The sequence below is a fragment of the Theropithecus gelada genome, chromosome X, assembly GCF_003255815.1.
Source record: "Theropithecus gelada isolate Dixy chromosome X, Tgel_1.0, whole genome shotgun sequence".
Lineage (NCBI taxonomy): Eukaryota > Metazoa > Chordata > Mammalia > Primates > Cercopithecidae > Theropithecus > Theropithecus gelada.
In genome coordinates this window covers 151,030,419-151,051,951 of record NC_037689.1, presented here as the reverse complement: position 1 = coordinate 151,051,951, position 21,533 = coordinate 151,030,419, and the positions used below count along the sequence as shown (strand labels likewise).

General features: G+C 59.5%; 1 protein-coding gene across 6 annotated transcripts in view; it reads right to left on the bottom strand.

The window, feature by feature from the left end:
- ATP2B3 (ATPase plasma membrane Ca2+ transporting 3) overlaps positions 1 to 16,600 on the bottom strand; it is a 47,658-nt gene extending 31,058 nt beyond the window's left edge. For 2 of the 6 annotated variants that reach the window (XM_025371734.1, XM_025371736.1), the window contains exons 1-11: positions 16,267 to 16,474; positions 11,156 to 11,353; positions 10,786 to 11,043; positions 10,271 to 10,396; positions 9,468 to 9,669; positions 6,747 to 6,754; positions 6,491 to 6,532; positions 4,648 to 4,812; positions 3,814 to 4,028; positions 2,941 to 3,183; positions 2,351 to 2,592 (exon numbers count right to left, since the gene is read on the bottom strand). In XM_025371734.1, the coding sequence (XP_025227519.1) occupies positions 2,351 to 2,592; positions 2,941 to 3,183; positions 3,814 to 4,028; positions 4,648 to 4,812; positions 6,491 to 6,532; positions 6,747 to 6,754; positions 9,468 to 9,669; positions 10,271 to 10,396; positions 10,786 to 11,043; positions 11,156 to 11,353; positions 16,267 to 16,474 (1,907 nt within the window). Of the gene's footprint in view, positions 1 to 2,350; positions 2,593 to 2,940; positions 3,184 to 3,813; positions 4,029 to 4,647; positions 4,813 to 6,490; positions 6,533 to 6,746; positions 6,755 to 9,467; positions 9,670 to 10,270; positions 10,397 to 10,785; positions 11,044 to 11,155; positions 11,354 to 16,266 lie in introns of all 6 variants that reach the window. The other 4 variants (XM_025371739.1, XM_025371737.1, XM_025371735.1 and 1 more) reach the window with 3 other exon arrangements.
- Positions 16,601 to 21,533: the final 4,933 nt, after the last annotated feature.

Here is a 21,533-nt window from a genome sequence, read left to right as displayed (position 1 = left end):
GCTCCACCAGATACTTCATGGGACAAGGGGGTGGAACATGGGCAAAAACTGAAGTCTGTGGACAATTGCTATAACCACATTCAGGCAGCCACAGCCTCAGTAGAGCACTCATGACTCCAGGAGTTTCTCAAAAGGGACAGGACTAGGAGGATTCAGGTGGGGAGAGGAGGGAGCAAAGGAGCTGAGGGCCACAGAGGTGGGCGTGGTGGAAGAAGCCAGTGGGGCTGTGAGTGCCAGGTGCTGCCACTCAACAGGAGGCTGGTGATGAAGGAAATTATCATAACAGAAGCTGTGCAGACGGAGGGCCTCCTACGGATGTGGATTCACCCACAGAGTCCTCACACCCCTCCCCAGAGATAAGTGTTCTGTGATCTCCATGCTGCCGGGGAAGCTGAGGCATGGGAGTAGGGGGAGTAACTTGCTCATGTATGCACAGCCAGCAGAGTGAAGCTGGGCTGGGCCTTTTATCCTCAGTGCCTCAGTGTCCCCCAGTGCCCACCAAAAAAGCAGCACAGAAAGAGGGCTGAGGCCCCCACACCAGCAGGGATGGCTCCAAGGAGGAGGTGGTCCTGGCCCTGGCGGTGAACGCTGCGCCTGGCAGAGTTCTCGGGAGAGCGCTGTGGGTGGGGAGGTCAGGCAGGGTGCACTTGGTGGTCCAGTCCACTGAATGCAGGAAGGAGGGCTGGGCCTGGGCCTTTGGGGAGCCCTGGGCGTTCTGCAGAGGACCCTGCCCTGAGGGCCCTGGGATGGCAGTCATGAGGAGCCAGGTGGGTGGGGGACAGAGACGCCAAGGCCAAGGGTGTGGAGTGCGGGAAGGCTGAGTGGGAGTGGGGAAGCCAGAGCACTTGGAGGTGACGCTGTGCGCTCTCCCTCACTTTGTTCTAATAGCTTTATTGGGATATAATTCACGCACCACACAGTCCACCCATTTAAAGTAGATAATTCAATGGTTTTTAGTATAGTCACAGAGTTGCACAACCATCACCAGTCTCCAATTCCAGAAAATTTGCATCATCTCTAAGAAAATTTTCATCATCTCTAAGCAACAACAAGAAAATAGATCAACTGGACGTCATCACAATTTAAAACATTTGTGCATCTAAGGACACTATCAAGAGAGTGAAGACAGGCCACAGAATGGGACAGAATGTGTAGAAATCGCATAGCTGATAAGGATCTAGGATCTGGAATATATAAAGAACATTATAGCCCAGCAATAAAAAGACGAACAACCCAACTCAGCACCAAGCCAAGGGCTGGGACAGACATTTCCCCAAGGAAGACAGGCAAATGGCCACTCAGCACATCAAAAGAGATCAAAACCACCAGGAGATATTGCCTCATACCCACAAGGATGGCCTCCCCATCAGCACTGACACACCAGAAAATAAGTGCTGTTGAAGATGGGGAGAAGGTGGAACCCTCCTATGTCACTGGTGGGAATGTGAAATGCTGCTGCCCCTGTGGAAAACAGTTTGGTGGACACCACGAGCCAGTCATTTCTCTCCTAGATGTCCACGCAAAAGAATTGAAAACATGGGTTCAAACAAAAACTTGTACATGAATGTTCACAGCAGCGTGACTCGCGACAGCCAAAAGGTGGAAACGACTCACATACTGGTACACGGATGAATGAATGAATGGACCAACAAAATGTGCTTTACCATACAATGGGATATTACTCAGCCTTAGAAAGAATGGAAGTTTGGGCTGGGCGCAGTGGCTCATTCCTGTAATCCTAGCACTTAGGGAGGACGGGATGGGTGGATCGCTTGAGCCCAAGACTTCAAGACCACCCTGGGCAACATGATGAGACCTCAGCTCTACAAACAATTTAAAAATTAGCTGGGCGTGGTGGCATGCACATGTAATCTCAGCTACTCGGAACACTGAGGTAAGAGGATGGCTTGAGCAACAAAACAAAACAAAACAAAACAAAACAAAACAAAACAAAACAAAAAAGGAAGGTCTAATACCTGGGTGAAACTGAAAAACTTTACACTAAGGAAAGAAACCAGACACAAAAGGCCACACACTGTATGAGTCCCTTGATAGGAAATGTCCAGACAGGGAAATCCATCCAGACAGGAAGCACATGAGTGGGTGCCAGGTCTGGGGAGGGGAGTGGGGAGGGCTGCTCATGGGTCTGGGGTTTCTTTCCAGGGTGATGGAGGGTGTTTTGGAACTGGTTAGTGGTGACGGTTGCATGATATTGTGAATGTGCTTAATGCCATTCAACTGGACACTGTAAAGTGGTTGAAATGGTGAACTTTATGTTTGGCCTCTTTTACCACAACAATAGCATCAGAAACTCTGCACATACCCCAGCACCTCCCTGCTGCTCACTCACTTTTTCAGCAGGATCTCTGAGGCCCCCTTGCTGAAGAGGCGGAAGCCACCGTCGGGCATGTGGATGACTGTGCTCATGGACTTGCGGACCGAGTTGAAGGTGTATACTTTGTAAAGCTTGTCTTCCGGGATCTGCTCGCGCACGGGCTGGAAGTCTCGCTTCAGGTCCAAGACGAAGCCCAGCAGGGCGCACTCCGTCTTATTGCCCACCTGGCGTGGGAGGGCGCCTTCCTTCTCAGGAGGCTGCAAGATGAGGAGGGCTAGCATGGCACTGGGGGCCTGTGACCACCCTCCATGCTGCCCCTGGAGCCCCAGCTCTGTCCCCTTGTGGTCACCATATTGTTAGGGTGTGGGAGGCGGGGAGCAGAGGAAGGTCTGCCTTAGCCACAGGCAGTTTCCCAGCCAGAGCCACCTGTGAGGCCAGGGATGGGCAGGAAGGTAAGCAGCACCCCAGAGACCACTGTGGCTCTGGGCCAAAGTTCTCAAGGGGGGGCCTAATGAGCACCTTGCAACAGCTCACCTGGCACCCTGGCCAGGTCCCTCCGCTGCTCCCACCCCCAGCCCTGCCCGCCCGCTTCTGCTCCAGCTCACTAGTATTTTGGTGGTATAGGCACTGTTGATGGAGATGGCATGGACCAGGAGGTCGAGGATCTTAGGGGTCAGGGCGCTGGGGGCCGGAATCTCTTTGTAGTGGGTGTCCCCTAGGTAGGACTGGACCACGGTCATACGGTTGGTGGTAAGTGTGCCCGTCTTGTCAGAGCAGATGGCTGTGGCATTGCCCATGGTCTCGCAGGCATCCAGGTGGCGCACCAGGTTGTTGTCTTTCATCATTTTCTGCAAAGGGCAAGGGTATGGGCATTTGGCCCAGGTGCTTGTTGGGGTGGGGGAGTGAGAGATGTCAACACAAACACCGCACGACTCTGTTCTGCTCAGTTAGCTCCACGTGTGGCACTAAGAACACTGGGGACCTCGGTCAGCCCTGAGCCAATAGCAAGGCTATAAGGCATCAGAAACCTCATGCAACGGTGGGGGTGGGATGAGCACCTGGGACCTTCCCTGCCCGAGCCCCCTCTCAGTTACCCACCCACCAGCCCTGCAGCTCTCCCACCCCACCACCCCACTCCTGGCTCCCTCCACTCCTCCCACTGCCTCCCAGTGTCCCAGGCCCTCTGCTGATTCCCTGCCTCCCCACTGCCTCCCGGCCCCTCCGTCCTACTGCGCACATTGTGCAGATGCTGACCCCTGGGTATTCCACTGCCTGCCTGCTTTCTGGCGCATCTCATGCCCAGGGACTTGAGCTGACAGATCAGCAAAGCTGCCCCCTGGGTCCCTGCTCGGCACCTCCTCTCCTCCCTTGAGCCATCCTAAATGTCCTCCAGTTTATACTGCTGCCAAGGCGCCCAATGACTTCTTACCCCAGTTTCCTAGTCTGTAAACAGTATAAACTGTAAGTTTTATGATTACCTTGACAGAGTAAGCTAAGGAGATGGTGACTGCAAGTGGCAGGCCCTCTGGGACAGCCACGACCAGCACAGTGACACCAATGATGAAGAACTTCACGAAGTATTGCACATAGACCGGTGTGCACTCTGCCAGCCATGTCCGGCCTTCCAAAACAAACGTCTCGATCACAAAGTAGAGGACCAGGATGATGACGGTGATGGCGGACATCACCAGCCCTGCCACAGAGGAGGGAGGAGAGGAAAGGGGTTGCCACGGGTGAGGGAAGGAGGGGGACAGGAAGAGAGAAGAAGAGGTATGGGCATGGTCTTGGAGGCATTTGTGAAGGCCTTGTAGATTTGCATTGCGTTTCAGGATAAACAGCGCGGGCTTGGCTCAGCAGGTGAGCTGGTGCCTGTTTGCAAGGGGGTTCTGCGTGGCCTCTTCTGGAGTTCTGCTGGGGTTGGGGAGTGGACTTTGTGGCCTGATGGCACGAGAGGCACCGCTGGGGAGGGCTAGAAAGAGTCTATCCTGCACTGTCCCCGAGAAGTTGGGGTACCAGCCCTGCATGCCCCCAGCTGCTTTATGAGCCTTGGGTAGGGGCACCTCATGGGCAGTGGCTCAGTGTGTGACCTGGGGTGTTCGTTGAGGGTTTGGGATTTATGCTCGCTAGGGAAGGGCTGCACCAGACCCCGATGGCCACTGCCGGCCCTGGCCTGTGCCCCTGGCTGCCTGGCCCACACTTCACCTGCCACATTCCTTCCCACTTGCTCTGCACAGCCTGGGCTCATCTCCAGGAGCCCAGTGTCCTCCACGCCCAGTTGATGGCCTGGGCCCGCCACCTCCTGCTGTCCCTACCTGCTTTCCCGATCTGCACCGCTAGCTTTGTGAGCTTTCCCTGAAGGACAGACTTCTCCTTCTTGGGTGCGTTGGCTTTCTTCTTCTCCCGCTCCTCCATCTCCCCACCCTCCGCGCTCTTCAGGGGCTGCATCTCCATGGCCACTGCGCCATCCTGCTTCTTAGCTGCACACAGAGGAACCCCATGGCCAAGGTCAGTGCCTGGCTGGGGAGAAGGGGTTACAAGGGGCTTTTGTGGGGTAAGACATGCCACACCATAGAAAGGAGACGGGATTCAGTGGAGCTCTCCTATTTCAAGTCTATCAACTTCCCATCTCTCGCCTCCTAAGCTCAAGCCCTCTTGGGGTGGGTGGGGTGGCTCCAGCACTGTTCTAGGTGGGACAGAGATGGTTCTCTCGGGAGAAGGGAGGACAGACACAGCACAAGGAATTTGGGCACACAGACAGGATGACCAGTCCTGGAATGCCCCAAATAATACCTGAGAGCAGAGGCCTGTGGCCCAAGGAATGTTCCAGAACCCTGAGCTGACTCATCTGCCTACTGCTGTCCGAGCCCCCTCCTACCTCCCTTAGGGAGGCCCAGGAGCCCCATGCACTCTCCTCCCACCAGCCAGCCCTGCGTCTGTTCAGGCTCCATCTGTCCCTCCAGCACCCTCCCTGTCTCTCCCCTGGAGCAGACAGCTCCTCTCCCTTCTTCTCTGGTGGGCCCTGTGCTCCTCATCCTTGCTGCCCTCGACATGGTGGGGGTGTGCCCCCCACTCTGGCTCCCTCCTCTACCCACTCCTCTGCTTCTGTGACTTCCTCATCTCCCTCCCTGCCAAGCTCTGGTCGCACCCACTCCACAGCCCAGAGTAATCCTGGCCACCCCACCTCCCTCTTGTGCCCAGGGACTGACGCAGCGACCTGGGGAGAGCAGACTCGTCTTTCTCCCTCACTACTCTGGTCCCCGATCCACTGGGGCTCTTGGCACTACCGCCATCACCTCTGCCTCCTCCTGCTCCTCCTCACCTGCCAGCCCGAGGCCATTTGCCATGGCTCCTCTTCTGAGTAGCGTCAGGACACAATTGCCCCACGCAGCTAGTCCCCTCTAGCTTTGTGCCCCACCTGCTGCCACCTCCTCAACCCAGGGCTCCAGCCATTGGGCTGTCCCCCAGTGCCCTCCCAAACCCAGCTCCATACTGGGCGTTGCCTGGGTCATCTCTGCCCATGACCTTCCTGAGGGTCAGGACCTGCCTTGTCCCCCATGGCCTCCCAGCACCTAGAGCTGGCTGCTGCATTGGCCCATATCTCCTCTCTTCCGTGGGCCACGGCCAGCCTCCTCCCCCCTCCCCCCACCCTGTCTCCTGCTTCCTGTGTCTCACAGCCAGGCACACGCTGGCCCTAGGGTGTCGGCACCTGCCAGGCGTCTGGGGCTGAGAGGAGAGCCGGGCCTCTGGCCCTCAGAGGACCACTCTGTCTCCCAGGTCCACAGGCTTGGCTGAAAGGAAGCTGGCCTGGGAAACACTGACTGGGACCCAGAACTTCAGGCGAGTCAGCCCTTCTGGGCCTCAGTTTTCTCATCTGGCCAGAGTGGACTCGGGGCGCCCACTCATGCTGGGCTAAGGTCTCCTCTAGGTGGCTGGGCTGAGCTGCCAGCAGTGTCTGTGGCCAGGATGCCCTGTGCAGCCCCAGGGGTGTGCTCTCTCCTCCCTCTGCACTGGGACGGGACTGTGCAGCCCACTCACCTGGTCTCCAAGTGCTGCTCCTGCCATTGAGGCAAGTGACCCTCCCCCCACACTGTGCCCTCCACCAGCCCCACCCCCAGGGCTCCAAGCTAGTGGTACCCAAGCAGCGGCGCCCGTTACCTTTGGTCTGGCTACTCTCCATGGCCCCATCCTGCTGCTTGCCTACAATGGAAGAGGGATGACAGACACGAAGGCTTGAGGACACCGTGTGGCACATACATGCACATGCACAGCACAGCCTGGGGGCCGCGTGGCAGAGGGGGTGGGGAGGAGGGGCCTGATTGCTGGTGACCCTAAGCACTGCCCACCACAGCACTTTCTTCATGCCCCGTCCTCTCCAGGCTCACCCCGTCACCACTTCCCAGCACACGGTCACCATGAACACTGGCATTCCTGAGCCAGACCTCTGCCCAGGGCTCCCCCTTGGGCCTTAAGCTCAGCCCTACAGTGAACCCCTAAAGCCAGTCTTGGAAAGGCCCTGGGTCACACATAGCTGGCAGTGGGAGGTTCCTGGAAGCTGGAACCTCCCCAGGTCAGGATGTCTGCTCCTTGCAAACCAGCTCAAGGGGTTCACTTAGATGGCCCCTAACCCCTGGAAGCCAGGCAGACAGCACCCAGCTCCCCTTGCCTAGGGATCGGTTTTCCCTGCAGTCACATCTAGCAGTTAGCTCAGTGTGTGTGTGTGTGTGTGTGTGTGTGTGCACTGCAACGTCCACCTCCCAGGTTTAAGTGATCCTCCTGCCTCAGCCTCCCAAGTAGCTGGGACTACAAGCATACACCACCACGTCCAGCTAATTTTTGTATTTTTAATAGAGATGGGGTTTCGTCATGTTGGCCAGGCTGGTCTCGAACTCCTGACCTCAAGTGATTCACCCGCCTTGACCTCTCAAAGTGTTGGGATTATAGGCATGAGCCACTGCACCTGGCCCCAGTGTGTGTTTTAAAGGGACAAAGGAATGAGACTCTAGGACTCTGCCGGGTGCTTTTAGGTCATTCATTGGTCAACCCAGGGCTACTGCACAGGAGTGCCAGCCTGAGCACTAGCACCCAGCAGCCCTGGAAGGCCAGGCTGGCCCCAAGTGGCCCTATCCAGGGGCTCAGGTGGTGGCACAGCCACCCCTTCTGAGAGCTGCAGTTAGAGGAACTTCCTGGGGGGCCCTATCTGCACCAGCCCTAGCTCTGGAATCCAACCAACTAGGGCAGGAGGGGCTTGTGGCCAGTCACCCATCCAATGGCTCATGTCACTGGGCATCCAGGGACACAGATGGTGCCAGGTGGCTCCCAGGCAGTTGGGGTTGGGATCTGGGGTCCCCAGGCAGCAGGGAGAGCACCGCTTCTCCCTCAGCCAGGGGTGGGGCATTGATCAGGCCTTCTTTGCCCAGGGTTCCTGTGGGCATAGAGGGCCTTCTTGCAGGGAGGGGAGACCCCCATGGACACAAGATGGCAGTGTGATGACCGCACAGCACAGCAGGGGAGACAGCAGAGCCTTGGGGCCGTGGGGGCCTGAAGGAAGCATGGACTCCAGACCCAGCCTGCACACAAGCCCTGGGAGGCCTCTGGAGGAGGGAGGCAGGGGGAGGCTTGGGATGAGTATTGCTGGAAGAGGAGGGCTGGGCCCTGCCAGAAGAGGCAGGAGTAGGGGGAAGGTGAGGAGGGGAAGCACACTTGGAGAAAGGTGCTTAGGAGTCAAGGTCAAGAGACAAGAAATAGGGGGTTGGGTGCAGGTAGAAGGCAAGTATCCTAGGCATGTACTGGGCAGGCTGCACCAAACAATGGGGATGGGGCAGGAGAGACGGGGAGGGTGAGCAGGGAGCCCCCTGGTCTTGCGGCTACCCTTTCCCCAACTGGTCAGCTGCTGTTCTCCCTCCAGGGACCCCTCAGGTTTCCCTTCCTCCAGGAAGCCCTCTAGCTCTGACTCCTAAGTAACACAGCCTGAGGGTGCTGGAGAGGAGGGGCAGGTGGGGCCTGGGAGGGGCTAAGTGGTCTTGTCAATTTCAAAAAAAAAAAAAGGAGAGGCCTGGAACAGTTAGGGAGGACACTCTCATTTAAGGTACAGAGAAGGTGAGCAGCCTGGGGAGGGTGGCTGGAGACTCCAGAGGAGCGTGGGTTCCTGTGGATGATGGAAGAGGGCAATGTGTGCAAGGCATGAGGAGGCAGCCCAGGCAGGGGAAGCTGGGCTTCCCAGGACAGAGGCCTAGGGACTCCAGCCCAGCCCAGATGAGGCTCAGGGCCACCCATTTGCCTGTGCACCCCCAGGGCACTCACTGGGGTGACACTGCACTGAGCCCTACAGGACTTGGTGCCACAAAGAAGAGCCGGTACAGGGAGACACAGGCCCAGGCTGCCAGAAGGCAGGGCTCGTGGAAGCTTCCAGGCCACAGAGGGTCATCCAGGTACTCCCTTGCTGCCTCCTGGGGTCAGGGCTGACTTTTCCCCCGGGCCCTGACTGCCTGCCCCACGTCCCCACGCCCCGCGCACTGGCCCCAGGGCCCTGGCTGGAGGTCCCTGGCAGGAAACAGAGCTTTCCCATGTGGGTGCAGCTCCCTACTGTGGTTTCGCTGCAGGAGTGGCCAGAAGGCAAGCCCAGGCCAGACCAAGGCCGCCCAGTCAGAAGGAGCTGCGACAGCAATGTGATCTTGTCCATCAGGGCCTCTCTGAATAGTCCTCAGGTTAGAGGGTCTGAGGACTCCACCCACTGCAGGGCCTGATGGTGACAGCTCCAGCCACACGGCAAGGAATGGGCCCTCCTGGCTCAGGCTTGCCTAGCTTTGTAAGCTCCAGGGCAGGGCCACCACCCACAGGTGGGCTGCCCTGCCCTCACCTGTCCCAGCCTCCTCTGACCTCTGACCCCCACCTCCCTGGCTGCCTCGTGGCCCCTGTCCCTCTGACCCCATTCCTGCCTAGGTAAGTATGGGATCCCGAAGCCTTTGGGGATGGTGGTCTCAGGGAAGCTCCCTGTCCACAGCACTGGAGGGGCTCTTGGCCTGCCGGCCCTTAGGGGGAAAATCCTCAGAAGAGAAGTCTCCAAGGAGAATCAAAAGAGAGGGCCCGGCCTCCCACCCACTTGGGCTGGCTCTCCCTGAGCCCTCAGTGGCACCAGCCCGCAAAGAGAGAATGGGCTGCATGGAAGGAGCTCCCACCAGCGCCAGGGACTGGCGGCACTGCTGCGCTACCTTTCTTATCTTTCTTCTCTTCCTCCTCTCCACCAGCTCCAAGCAGCGTGAAGATGATGCCTGTCTGTGAGTTCACACCAACGGCGGTCACCACCATTCTTCCAGAACCTTCCATGACATGAGTGCCTGGAACAGCAACACAGAGACTGAGACAGGAATTTGCACCACCCAGTGGGAGACATATTCAGTGCCCACAACTTGTCTCCCAGGGTCTCCCAGAAGCAGGGACGCGGCGTCCAGGCCGCTAGAGGCTGTGTCCACCTTAAAACTAGGCTGAAGCCTCCTCCCTGGCTTGGAGGGGACCCCGAGGCCCACAGGGCCCACTTAGGGCCTCCAGCCTTCCTGTCCCGTTTCACACTACGTTTCCAACTGGGATAAACACTGGGCTACGTTGAAACCTTCCGGAAAGGGAACACTAGCCCCACTGGATATTGTCGAGGGGCTGGATTTGGGAGAAGCACAGTGCTGTGCTGACCCCCACAAGCCTCTCTGCTTGGGGCTTCCCATTCAGGACACAAAGCACTCTCCTGGGCCTGGAGGGCCAACTGCCTCGCCCTGTGGCTGGAGCTGCCACGATCAGGCCTCATGGTGGACGGAGTCCTCAGAGTCCCAACCTGATGGTTATGCTGGAAGGCCCTGGTGGACATTATCCTGTCCAGGCCGCCTGCTGGGCTACGTGGCTGCTGACGCCCCTTGGTGCCAGGCTGGCCAGGAGGGTGGCCCTCACCTGAGAGCAGCATGGGATCTTTGTCGGCTGACTTGCGCACATGGTCAGACTCGCCCGTCAGGGAGCTCTCGTCGATCTTGAGGTCATTGGCCTGGATGAGCACGCCGTCGGCTGGCAGCAAGTCGCCTAGAACACCGGGAAGCAGAGGCCTTTCTCCCCACCACCTCCTCCCAGCTGCCCCAGGGGAGGTCCCGTCAGGTGCCGTGGGCCGCCTGGGAAAGGGACTTGGGAGCCCTCCTCCTTCTGGGGAACGAGGACATTTGCATCCTTTGTAGGGGGGAAGCCCTCCACAGAGGCTGTGGGGACAGCTGATTCCTGGGGGGCCTGCTGTGTCTGAAACTCTCCCACTCGGCCCTGCCCGGTGCTCCCCCCACGTCCCCCACCTCCGGCCTCCTGCAGGTGGCGGCACCCATGCCGCCGGGGAGAACCTGTGCTGGGGGTCTCCTCTGGCCCACCCTCCCCAGAAGCAGGAGCCGAGCTTCCTTGACAGGGTAGGTGAAGACCAGGGCACTCACCGTACTTGACCTGGGCAATGTCCCCCACCACCAGCGCAGCCACGGGGACCTGGAGGAGCTGCCCGTTCCGGATGACCGTGAACTTCTGCTCCTGCTCAATTCGGCTCTGCAGGCCTCGAAACTGCTTCTCCTTGCTCCAGTCATTGAAGGCTGTGACCAGCACCACACAGATGACAGACAGCAGGATGGCAGCCCCCTCTATCCAGCCAGCCTCGGCCTCACCCTCATCTTCTGTGCCTCCTGACACATTCCCGCAGGCTGTGCCAAGGACAAAAGGGAAGCAGTGGAGGAGACATCACCATCCTGTGACCCTCTCTCATCTCAAGCCCCATTCCTCCCCCTCCTTCCAGCCCAGGCCCCCGGGCTTTACCTTCACTCTCCTCTCCCGGCGGCGCATAGAACGAGAGGCCCAGAGAGACGATGGCAGCCACCTCCAGGATGATGAGGGTCACGTCCTGCAGGGCCTCCCACACCAGCTGCAGGAAGGTCTTGGGTTGTTTGGGGGGGATGAAGTTCTGCCCGTAGATCTGCCTGCGCTTCTCCAGGTCATTGGTGTTGTCCGCCAGGCCTGCGTGGTGCCCGGGAAGCACAGAAGGAGAGGATGGGATGGGACGGGCCGGCCTTGTGTGTCCCAGGCCTCCTACGTGGCCCTGCTTGACTGCTCCTTGGGTGGCAGCAGCCCTCTGGGGCCGTCTGGCCAGCGCCTGGCTCTCCCTCTAGACAGGAGCCTTTCTGCAGACCGCTGGGGGTGTGCACGTGGGAGTGAGCACGCGGCCCTCTGGCTGCTGTCACGGGGAGTCCCTAGCCATCCTCCTCCTGACACACAGATGGCAAAACAGGCCAGGAGGCTCCCGGACTCCAGCAGGTCCCAGCTCCCTGTGCTATCCTGGCCACCTCCATACTACCGCTGAGGGGGCACGGAAGGCAGGGGACAGGACCCAACAAGGGGGCACAGAGGGGGCCCAGTAGGGTATTGCCAGGTACAGCCAAGGGTTGCTAGGAGACAGGACAGAAGAGAACAGCCAACCGTCCCCTGGGGAGGAGAGCAAGTGTCCAGGGCACTTTAGTGGAGACATGGGGAGGGCCACCAATCAGGGGAGGCAGGGATGGCACCAGATGCCAAAGACTAGGCCAAGGCTCTGTCCCTGTCAGGAAACACCTCTCTTGCTCCTAGCCTATGAATTCCCTGAGCAGGCTTGTCACCAACACCCCGCTCCCCAGCTCTGTAAGATAGGGCCAGCCAGTCCCAAAGACTGGCAGTGTCACACACCCCAACATGTGAGGATAGGAACAGCCTGCAAAGAGGGTGGGCAGGGCCCGAGGGACTGGGGCATGAGCATGGCCAGTGACAAGGGATCGGGAGTCTCCAGGGTGCCTGCGACTGCTGGCGACAGGGAATGGAGGCCTACTTTTCAGAAGTTTCTCGGGGAAGAAGCAGTGGGGAGGGAGCATGAGAGTTAGTGGGAGATGCAAGTTCTTGGGTCCAGAGACCCAAAGAGGAAGAACGGTGTCGCGTGAGGAAAGAGAGGCATGGGAGTGGGTTCCCGGTGGGGAACAGGCAGGGAGAAGCCAAACCGGAGTCACGGTGCTGAGGGAGGAGACTGGGAAGTCTTCAAGCCTTTTCTGGGCTGCATGGCCTCGCAGGGGTCAGGGAGACACTGCCCACCCTGGGCTGCTCATCAGCTGCTCTCTGCAGGGCGCAGACAAGGCGACTGAGGCTGGAGGTGGAGAGGGCCCTGTAACCATGAGTCAGAGCTCTGGCCTGTGGCCCAGGTCAGGACAGAACCTACGCTGCCCGACAGGACCCGGCGAGCACAGGGCCCTCAGGACCCAGCCGCCTTGGTTCTAATGTAGCTCCGGCGCCAACTTTGAGCCCTCAGCCAGGGCTCACGGCTCGTCTACATGGCGACTTGAATGACACCCAGAGCCATTCAGAAGCCCCAAATGGACTTTGCCTTCACAATCAGAGCCACTTGTCCCTATCCAATTCTGTCACTTGTCATCCTTGAGGATGCTCACTTCTCAGTCTTCCTTGGCCTGAAGGTACTGGAAACTTACATGTGTGACTGGCATCCAGGCCTGGACACCCACTCAGCCACTTTCTATCAGGGTAGGCATGTGGCATGACACCATCCTCTGGCCTCACCCTTGGCCCCAGGATTCTCAGCCCCCGCTGATGCGGAGGAGCCCTCCCGGGGGCTCACCCGGCGCCCGGTGCTGTGGTGGCCATGACCAGACCCACACTGACACCTAGTGGACAGAAAGCAGCTTGCAGCTCCCAGCCCTGGGCAGCTGGGCTTACGCCTGCCATCTGCTGCAGGGACCAGATGACCAGAGAGCCCAGCCCCAGCCCATGGGGCACTCACAGTGGGTCTGGGAAGGCACACAAGACTCCCCAGATGACTGGAGAACAGGCACATGCTAACCTTGGGGCTTCTGAGGAGGGATAGGGGTAGGGGTAGCCCTGGCCGCAGTGGAACAGAAGCTGTCGCCTGCAAAGCCACAGCTCATTCGCCCCAGCTGGGTGATGGCCACATGGCATCCTCCCCACCCAGAAGAGCCGCAGCTGTCCCTGCCTCTCTCCCCGTGGATCAGGTTTCTTCAGGAGCCAAAGGCCCCTTGCTGAGGCCTGAGCCTGCCCCAATCGGGAGCCTGGGGGTAACTCACGACCTCATTTCCTGGGTGGTGGGGAGGGGGCTGGGGACCAGGGACCCAACTGAGGGGTGTGCACCTCGCTCCGGACTGGGACTATCTCCTGGAATTACAGGAGCTAAGCCAGGTGGAGACAGTACTAGGGAGTACAAGACCCCCCAAGTGACTTGAGACCAAGCACATACTAATCGCGGGGCTTCTGGGGTGGGAGAGGGACAGAGGAGGCTCCCCAAACACCTGGGGTCTCCACTGCCCTTAGCCTGGAGCCTCCATGCAAGTCTACCTCCTGCCTGCCTCACCTCACATGCCCAATTTGTCCCTGAGAGCAGACGGGACCCCTGGCCCATTCCCCAGGAACTCCCTCACCCTAATCAGCCTCTCCCTTGGCCTTGATCTGCCCTTGCAGCTGCAGCCTTGCTCGTTTCTCCTTGGCCTACACAGGCAGCTGCCCTTGGCCTGGCCCTGTGGCCTTACCCTTCCTGTGGGCTCGGGGTCCTGATGGCTGCCCCACCACAGCACCCATTGACAGGGAAGAGGAACACATGCTTCCCCAGCAGGCCCAAGGGCAGTCCAGGTCCAGGGCATGGGGGCAGGGCTGGCCAGTTGGCATGGACACAGATGGGCTGCCTGACTGGAGCAGAGGCCAGATGCCATCGGAATTGGATTAGGAGCATATCGTGTCGGCTCCCAGCTAATCCGCCCCTCCTTTCCAGTACTGCCTGTGGAGCCCAGAGGGGGACCGGGTGGGGCCAGGTTCCCGGGCGAACCCAACTCTGAGTTCAGCCTGAGACCCAGGTTTCCTGACAACAGCAGCGCGGTTTCCAGGATGGGTTCTGGAATCCTCTTGGAGTGCTCCCAAGGCAGGGAGGGCAGTGGATTGACGAGTGTGCCACCAGAAGATAAAATTCCCTTCCCGCAAGGCACCATGCGCCATAAAACACCTGCCCCACGGGGGAGTGCCTGCCTCCTGGGCAGCCCCAAGTCTGCCCACCTTGTCAGGGGATTGGCATGGGGCTTGGGGCACAATGAAGCCAGCTGCCCCCGTGGCTCAGGCCCTTGTGTCTGAGGAGGACTGAGGGGCGGGCGGGTCTGAGCACCAGGTCTGGGTGCACGGCTGGGCTAGGGGATGCGGGGAGAGAGTCACCCGCTCCTGGCACTGACAGCTCAAGCCCGAGGACCTTGAGGGTTGAAGAGGGGAGGGGCCGGTCCTCTGCTGCTCGTTCTGTGGGCAGCAGATCCAGGCCTGGCCGGCTCCCTGCACTGTGGCCTTGGGGACCCAGGTGCTTGGAAGCCCGTCAGAGGCCAAGCCACCCACCTGTGTGCCTGCCCTTCTCCGTGCCCTGCCTCCACAGGCACGCAAGAACTCCTGAGCTCCATGGCAGAATCGGGCAGGTTCCCAGGAGCCTTGACATTTTAAATATTTAACAAGGCCTGGCAGACAGGGGGAAGAGCAGACAGCTGAGGCCCATCTGCTTCCTTTGATCTGGGAGAGGCCAGAGCCCTTGTGGATAAATGGCCCTCCACCCAGCCTCCTCGGGGGCTGGGCAAGGAGGAGGGAAGGCAAGAGATGCTCGGGAGTGGAGCCAAAGACATCGGCCCCAGCAGCAGCTGCACTGCGAGGGTGTGTGCGGCGGCGAGGCAGGATGTCACAGGCGCATCAGCTCCAGGGAACAAAGCTAGGGAGACCCAGGTAGACCCCAGAGTTCCTGACCTGGCCCGCAGCCCCCGTCCTCCATCTCCACTCCTCCCTGCAGCCTGTGTGCCACCTGCAGACAGATGGGGCCGAGGCCGGAGCCACAGGAGAACAGTCTCTGGGTTGAGGGTGAGGGCAGAGTGGGAGGCTGGAGGTGCCAAGGAGCCTCGCGGCTGAGAGCAGAGGAGATGGTTGGGCCCAGGCGTTGCCCAGACGGGTGGCAGATCAAATCAGCCCACACTGGCTGGGGCACAGGCCTGGCACTAGGCTGGGATAGCCCCAGCAGCCATGCCAGGCATGCAGGGCCAGAGAACGCTGTGGCTCCTAGAATCTGGGGCTGGGCCTGGCTCCTGGGGGTCCCTGCTTCATGGCAGACCCCAGCAACCAGGGCTGGGCAGGCCTCACAAGGCCGGGTGGAGCATTGCCTCCCATGGGGACAGTCAGGCCTCCACCCCAGATCTTTCTAGACAGTGCTCACCGGGCTTTCTAGAGCCTCCCTCAGCAGTGAGACCGACACTGCCCTGGGCTGGTGCCTCTTTGGGACAGCCTGTGGCCAGTCAGTGCCACCTCTGATCAGCACTCTGGGCCTCCCGTGTCCCAGCTTCAGCCACCCCTTCCCGCCAGAGCCAAATGGCTCTGTGCCATCCCCAGGCCATCCTCTCTCTTCCCAGGAGTGGCCCTGATCACCTGCAACTCCGAAGGCTTGCACCCTGCACCCCTTCCTTCTGTTATGATCCCCCTTAACTGAACACAGGGTTGAGCACACTGGAAATCTCCAAATATAGAGATGGGGCTGTCTTCCTCCTCCCCACCCTGCCCTGTTCCTTGGAAGGATTTCTGTTTGGGGCCCATTCCGCCTGTATGTGCATCCCATGAGGTACCCATCTCCTCCTCCCCAACCTCACTCTATAGAGCAGAGAACTCCTGATTATGGAGGCGCGGGGACGAGGGGGTCAGGTCACACCCCCTTGAGGACCCAGGTTACTCAGGGCATCTCCTCCTCAAGGGAAATGGCTGAGAGGAGGGGCACAGGTGGCTCTTGACCCTGGCCAGCCCTGGGGGTAATGACACCTTCAGGATGCTCCTCTGAAGGCTGGGAGCAGGACTGGGTGGCACGCAGCCTGAGAGGGACTTACCCTCTGTGGGTGAGGTCTTCAGCCTCCGGCAGAGCCCGCTGACATCCCCGTAGGCCTCCTCGATCTTCTGCAGTGCCTCGGCCCCTCGCAGCTCCATGAGGGCACGCAGCTCTGCCAGCGTGCACCCAAAGCCTCCAGCGTGGGGGGCATCCCGCTGCTGCTGGGGCTTGGGGTGGAACTCGATGGAACTATTGGCCATGTCGCCCATGCTGCCTGTCAGGCCTTCTCACAAGTGCAATGTTGGCTCAGCCACAGCTGGGGACAGGCGGCCACCTACGGTCCCAGTGCCCAGGCAAGGTTTGGCAGTGGTGAGAAAGCTGCTAAGCGTGGACACCTGGGGAGACGGAGGCGAGAAGAAGCCAGGGGAGTGGTTGAGACACAACTGAGATCCCATCTTCCAGAATATTCTCTGCAAATCTTCACTCAGTCTGTGCCATGACCCTCGAAGTGCAAAAATCACCTCCCAGGCTGGGCCAGTGGCCCTCATGCTCTGCCAGGCCCCACAAGCCAGATCACTCCGGGGTCTTGCCCACCATGGGTATCCAGAAACTGGAAGTGTCGATGCCTCCTGCCGGGGCCCTGCAGTGGCTAACACTAGCTATAGCTGGAGGCAGAGGCTCTCACTGCCCCCCAAATTCATTTGGGAACCCACGCTGAAGTGAGGGCAGTGTGCTGGGACTGATCAGTGGCTGGTCTTGCCCATGCCCCACCACCAGTCCTGGGCTTGTCCACTCTGGTTCACTCCCTGCTCTTGCCTAGTTAAGATGCGCCCTGTGCAGCGGGCATGCTGTGAGTCCCTGGTGGTCTTCTGGTGTGGCCTTAGTGGCTCACGGTTTCTGTGGCCCTGAGATTACCTGGGGGGCCAGGGGTGAGAAAAGGAAGAGGGCTGGAGGAAGGGTGGGAGACAGGGGAGGGGAGAGAGGGACAAGAGGGAAGGGCAAAGAGAGGGAGGGAAAGGGGGATGGAGGGAGGGAGAAGAGGGAGGGGATAAAGGGAGTGGCTGAGGAGGAGAGGAGGAGCGGGCACACCGGAGAAAGCCAAAGCAGCCACAGGTCGCTGGCGAGTCTGCCAATGTCCCGGCCCACAGCATGGTGCCACCCACTCCCCTCCACGTCATTCTTCCCTCCAGGTGACAAAGTAAGGGGCTAAGGTCTCCCCACACTGAAAGCATCAAGGCCACGGCCCTGGCCACACTGCCTTCCCCCTCTGCCAAGCATTGCAAAGTTGTCATCCCTCTCCTTGGCCCCGGGGCAAGGATCCAAGGACCCGCTGGTGCCCAGGCTGCCCCTCCTGCAGCCATTACAGTGTTTGGCGGGGCCCACTGCAGCTCCTCTCTCTCTGCTTCTTCCCAGCCCGAGCTAAGCCTGCCACATCCTCATGGAACTGAAATGGCCTCAGTGTACATGGCCTGGCCTTGACTTCAGCCAAGAGCCCTCCTGGCGGCTCAGCAGGGCCCTGACCCCTCGTCTCTGGGGAAGCTCCTGGCTCAGAAGCATCTGTTGGAAACTAGTGGCCCAGAGCCCTGAAGAAAGGGGAGAAAGCCCTCAGGCAGCCAGAGCAGACATGGCCAAGTCCATGGCCTTATTTTCAGGAGAGGCCCTGGTGGATACTTCATGAAACGTCCATCCACAGTGACCCACGTTTAAAAAGCATGCACACCTGCGTGTTTACTCTCACGACACTTTGCATATGAAGCAGCCTTCACTTCTGGAGATGTGGGGACAAAATGATGGCCATGTGCCTGTGCCATCCTCTCTCCCCACCTCTCCCTGCCCTGTCTTGCAGTTGGTCACCTGACACATATTTACCGAGCAGCTACTACATGCCTGGCAATGGCTCGATGTGCTGGGACAGGTGCTCAACAAGTCTCAACTAACCCCGTCCCTCTCTGGCTGGGACAGGGAAAACGGCAGGCCCAAGGGCCAAGAGCTGCAGAGTTGCAGCTGGGGCAAAGGTGAGGCAAGGCGCCTGGGGACAGGCCTGGGGGAAAAAGACTGGAAGGAGTGAGAGCCGAGGAGAGGGGCCAGGACAGCAAGCGAAGCTGTCCCAGGTGGGGCGGGCTCCTTCTGGAGGTGCCGTGTGGATGAATTGCCCTTGCTTTTGTGACGTGGGAAACTGAGGCTGGCTTGGGGAAGTGGCAGAGCCAGAGGACAGCTGGGTGTCCCGCTTCTGACCCCTCAAGGCAGCAATGGCAGCTTTCGGCTGTCACCTGGACTCCTCATCTTCTCGAGACAGCCTCCCCTCCCCACCCCAGGACCTTTGCTTGGGATGATGCACCTGCCAGGGCGCCTTCTCCCTGACTCCCTGAGCTCCAGTCACCTCGTGCCTTAACAATCCCACCATGTAGCAACTTGGTGCCACTGTCAGGATCAGGCTCTGCGCCCCCAGCGGGTGACAGAGTGAATGGCTTGTGTGGTAGGCTCTTGGGTGGCACACAGCCATGACAGAAATGCTTGTTCCTTAGAGCAGGGGTTCCCCGTGGCACGGTCACTGAGGACTGGTGGCCCTCCCCTGGCACGTGCTCATCCTTCCTCCTCTGACCAGGGCATACCCAAGGCCAGCTCTGTCTTCCCCAACCCGGTCCCTGCCCCTGATGCCACAGCAGTGGCCCAGACAGAACCATAGCAGGTCCTACAGCTGCTCCTGACTGGTGCAGCCATGGCTGTGTCTGAGTGGACCCGCAGTGACTCATAGGGAGGGCAGTGGGCAAGGAGGCAGTCCTCCCCTCTGCCATGGTCCTGGGGCCAAGTTCCTTCTCCTCGGCTGGCCCTGCTGGCCCTCCCCACTGCAGGATCCCCATCCCTCAACAAGCAAGCTCCATGTCCTGTGGACCACCTCATAGGTCTCCCTCCAGTCCAGCAACTCGTGACGACCCTGCTGTGAGTCACCCCTTTTCCTGGTTCAGGCACCATCGCTCCAGTGGGCCCCTGTTTCAGTCTCCCATCCTCATCAAGCAAAAGGCCAGATTCCTTCTGAGCACCTCCCAGCCCCACTCCCGCCCCAGCCGCACAGCCCTGCCAGCTCTGAGCCCTGACCGCACGCCCTCTGTTCCCGCTCCACCTGCTGACCTCCGATGAATCCTCTTAGTCACAATTCAAGTGGAACATTCTCCAGGAGTCTCTGCCAGTTCCCCAGCCAAAACTGATTGCGCCTGAGTCTATAATCCCACGACCTGTTCCTATTTCACTCTGCTTGGCATTGCAATGATCTGTGAGCATGTCTCCCACGAGCTAGGTCCTAAGCTCTTTGAGACACGTGGTATGGAGTCGGCAGGAAGTCTACCGCGTGGTCAGTCCCGCATGTGGCCGGGGACCTGGAGGAATGAGTGAATGGGGGCCTGGCCCACAGAGGAGGAGCTTGGAGTCCTGGGAGGCGGAGTCTCCATCCTGGAGGACAGGGTGGGGTCAGGGTGCTCTGCTAACCCTCATCGTCTTCATGAATGCAATAGGCTATAGGGCAGACAGGATCCATCAGTTAAAGTAAGTCCCGTTTAGAGTGACTGTTGGCTGCTGTAGAGACCAAATGGCATATACTCTGCTTTCCTGGGTTCTGTATAAGCCTGGGTGATGGCCTCCCTGAGTCCCAATAAAGACAGCAGTCATCGCCGAAATGGCCAAGAACTGAAGTGACTAGGCCTATCAGTTCTGCAGGCCTGACAGAGTTTCCTGCCTGGGCTGGCTGCCGAGAACGGTCTGTAGGCACCAAAAGGGCAGGGAACATACCATTTCTGTGCTCTTTCATCTTTCTGACCTTAACTGGCTTAATTGAAATGAGAACCTCCACAGAGGGGGCCTCGCACCTTCTGGCATGTGCACCATCCCCGCACAGACTGGCTGGCCTCGTGGTGGGAGACAGCCAGGGGGGTCCCTGGCTGCTTCCTCCAGGGGCTGCTGGAGGGGATGGCCCAAGTCCAGGCCCATTATTCAGCCACCTTCTGGACTCTTCCCTCCAGCAGGGCCCAGACACCCTTGCCTCCCCACTAGGCTCAAACAGAGTGCCTGCTCCCCACCCAGTGACTCAAACCCACCCGACCAGAGACCCAGGGGTCCTCTTTCCCCTGTGTTGTCCCTCCCTGGCTTTGGGGGCTCTCCCAGCACCTCCAGCTTAATCCCCCATGGACTTCCTCCAGACCCCGGACAGCTCAGCATCCTCCAGAAGGCTCGGCACTTTCTAAGTAGGGGGCACCCCCGCTCCCATGGGGCCCCTCTCAGAACCCCATGGCACACACTGAGTTTTGAGCCCACATCTGCATGCCAGCTCTTGACAGACATGTTTCTTTCATTGCACCCTTGGAAACACCCTACAAAGACCAGGAGAACTCTCCCCGCCTTACAGAGGGGGAAACTGAGGCTCAGGAAGGCTCCTGCTCTTGCCCTGGTTCTCCCAGTCCTGCCTTCCATGTGACTTGAGGTGGGTCACGGCCGCCCTTGCTGGGGCACTCTGATGGCACCTCTCAAAGTCTCCCCAGCAGGCCCAGGCTGCACTCCACTTGGCCACCTGCTCTGCCTTTATGGAGGAGAGGACAGATGGAGGGCGAGATCCCACCACCGTCCTCCAGATCTCAGGTGATGCACACATTGGGATTCACCCTGTTCTCTTTCCTGAAAACAGCCCCACTGCACCCCAGCCGAGCACCCCTTCAGTTTCTGGGGTCTGTGTGGACATATATCCCCACAGCGATGGTGGGGCATGTACTGCTAGGAAGTCCCAGCTCCCGAGTCACTCCGTAGTCACCAGACCCTCAGTGATGAGAACATGTGGCCCCTGGGGGTTCAGACCATCTGGATGCCAGAGCCAGGCCCAGGATGCTGTGGCTCCGAAGCAAGAAGGAAGCAGAACTCAGGGGCAAAGGGCAGGAGATGGAGGCCTGGGGGCCTACCTGGGCACATGCCCTCCACTGTGGGCCCTCCTGGAGGCAGACTAACTATCACCTGCACCCTCTAGTACAGACCCACCAAGCAAGGGCCTGCCTTTCAGAAGGGCCCATCACTCAGCGACATGACTCACTATGGGGATTCCTTGAAACAATAGTCCCCCATCTCTGTCCACCTCTAGGCTCCTAGAACACAGGCCAGGCCCAGCAGAACCCAGAGAGGAAGAGCAAGCCAAGGCAACAGCGAGAGGCGCAGCCCAGGCCTCACTGATCGGGCCCAGGGTGGGCTCCTGGACCAGCTGGGGAGCAGGTGGGGAGAGGGCACGGAAGGAGGGCGTCCAGTCTGGCAGCCACCCTGCCCTCTCCTGGGCCTGGCATGATCCTAGGCAGGTCG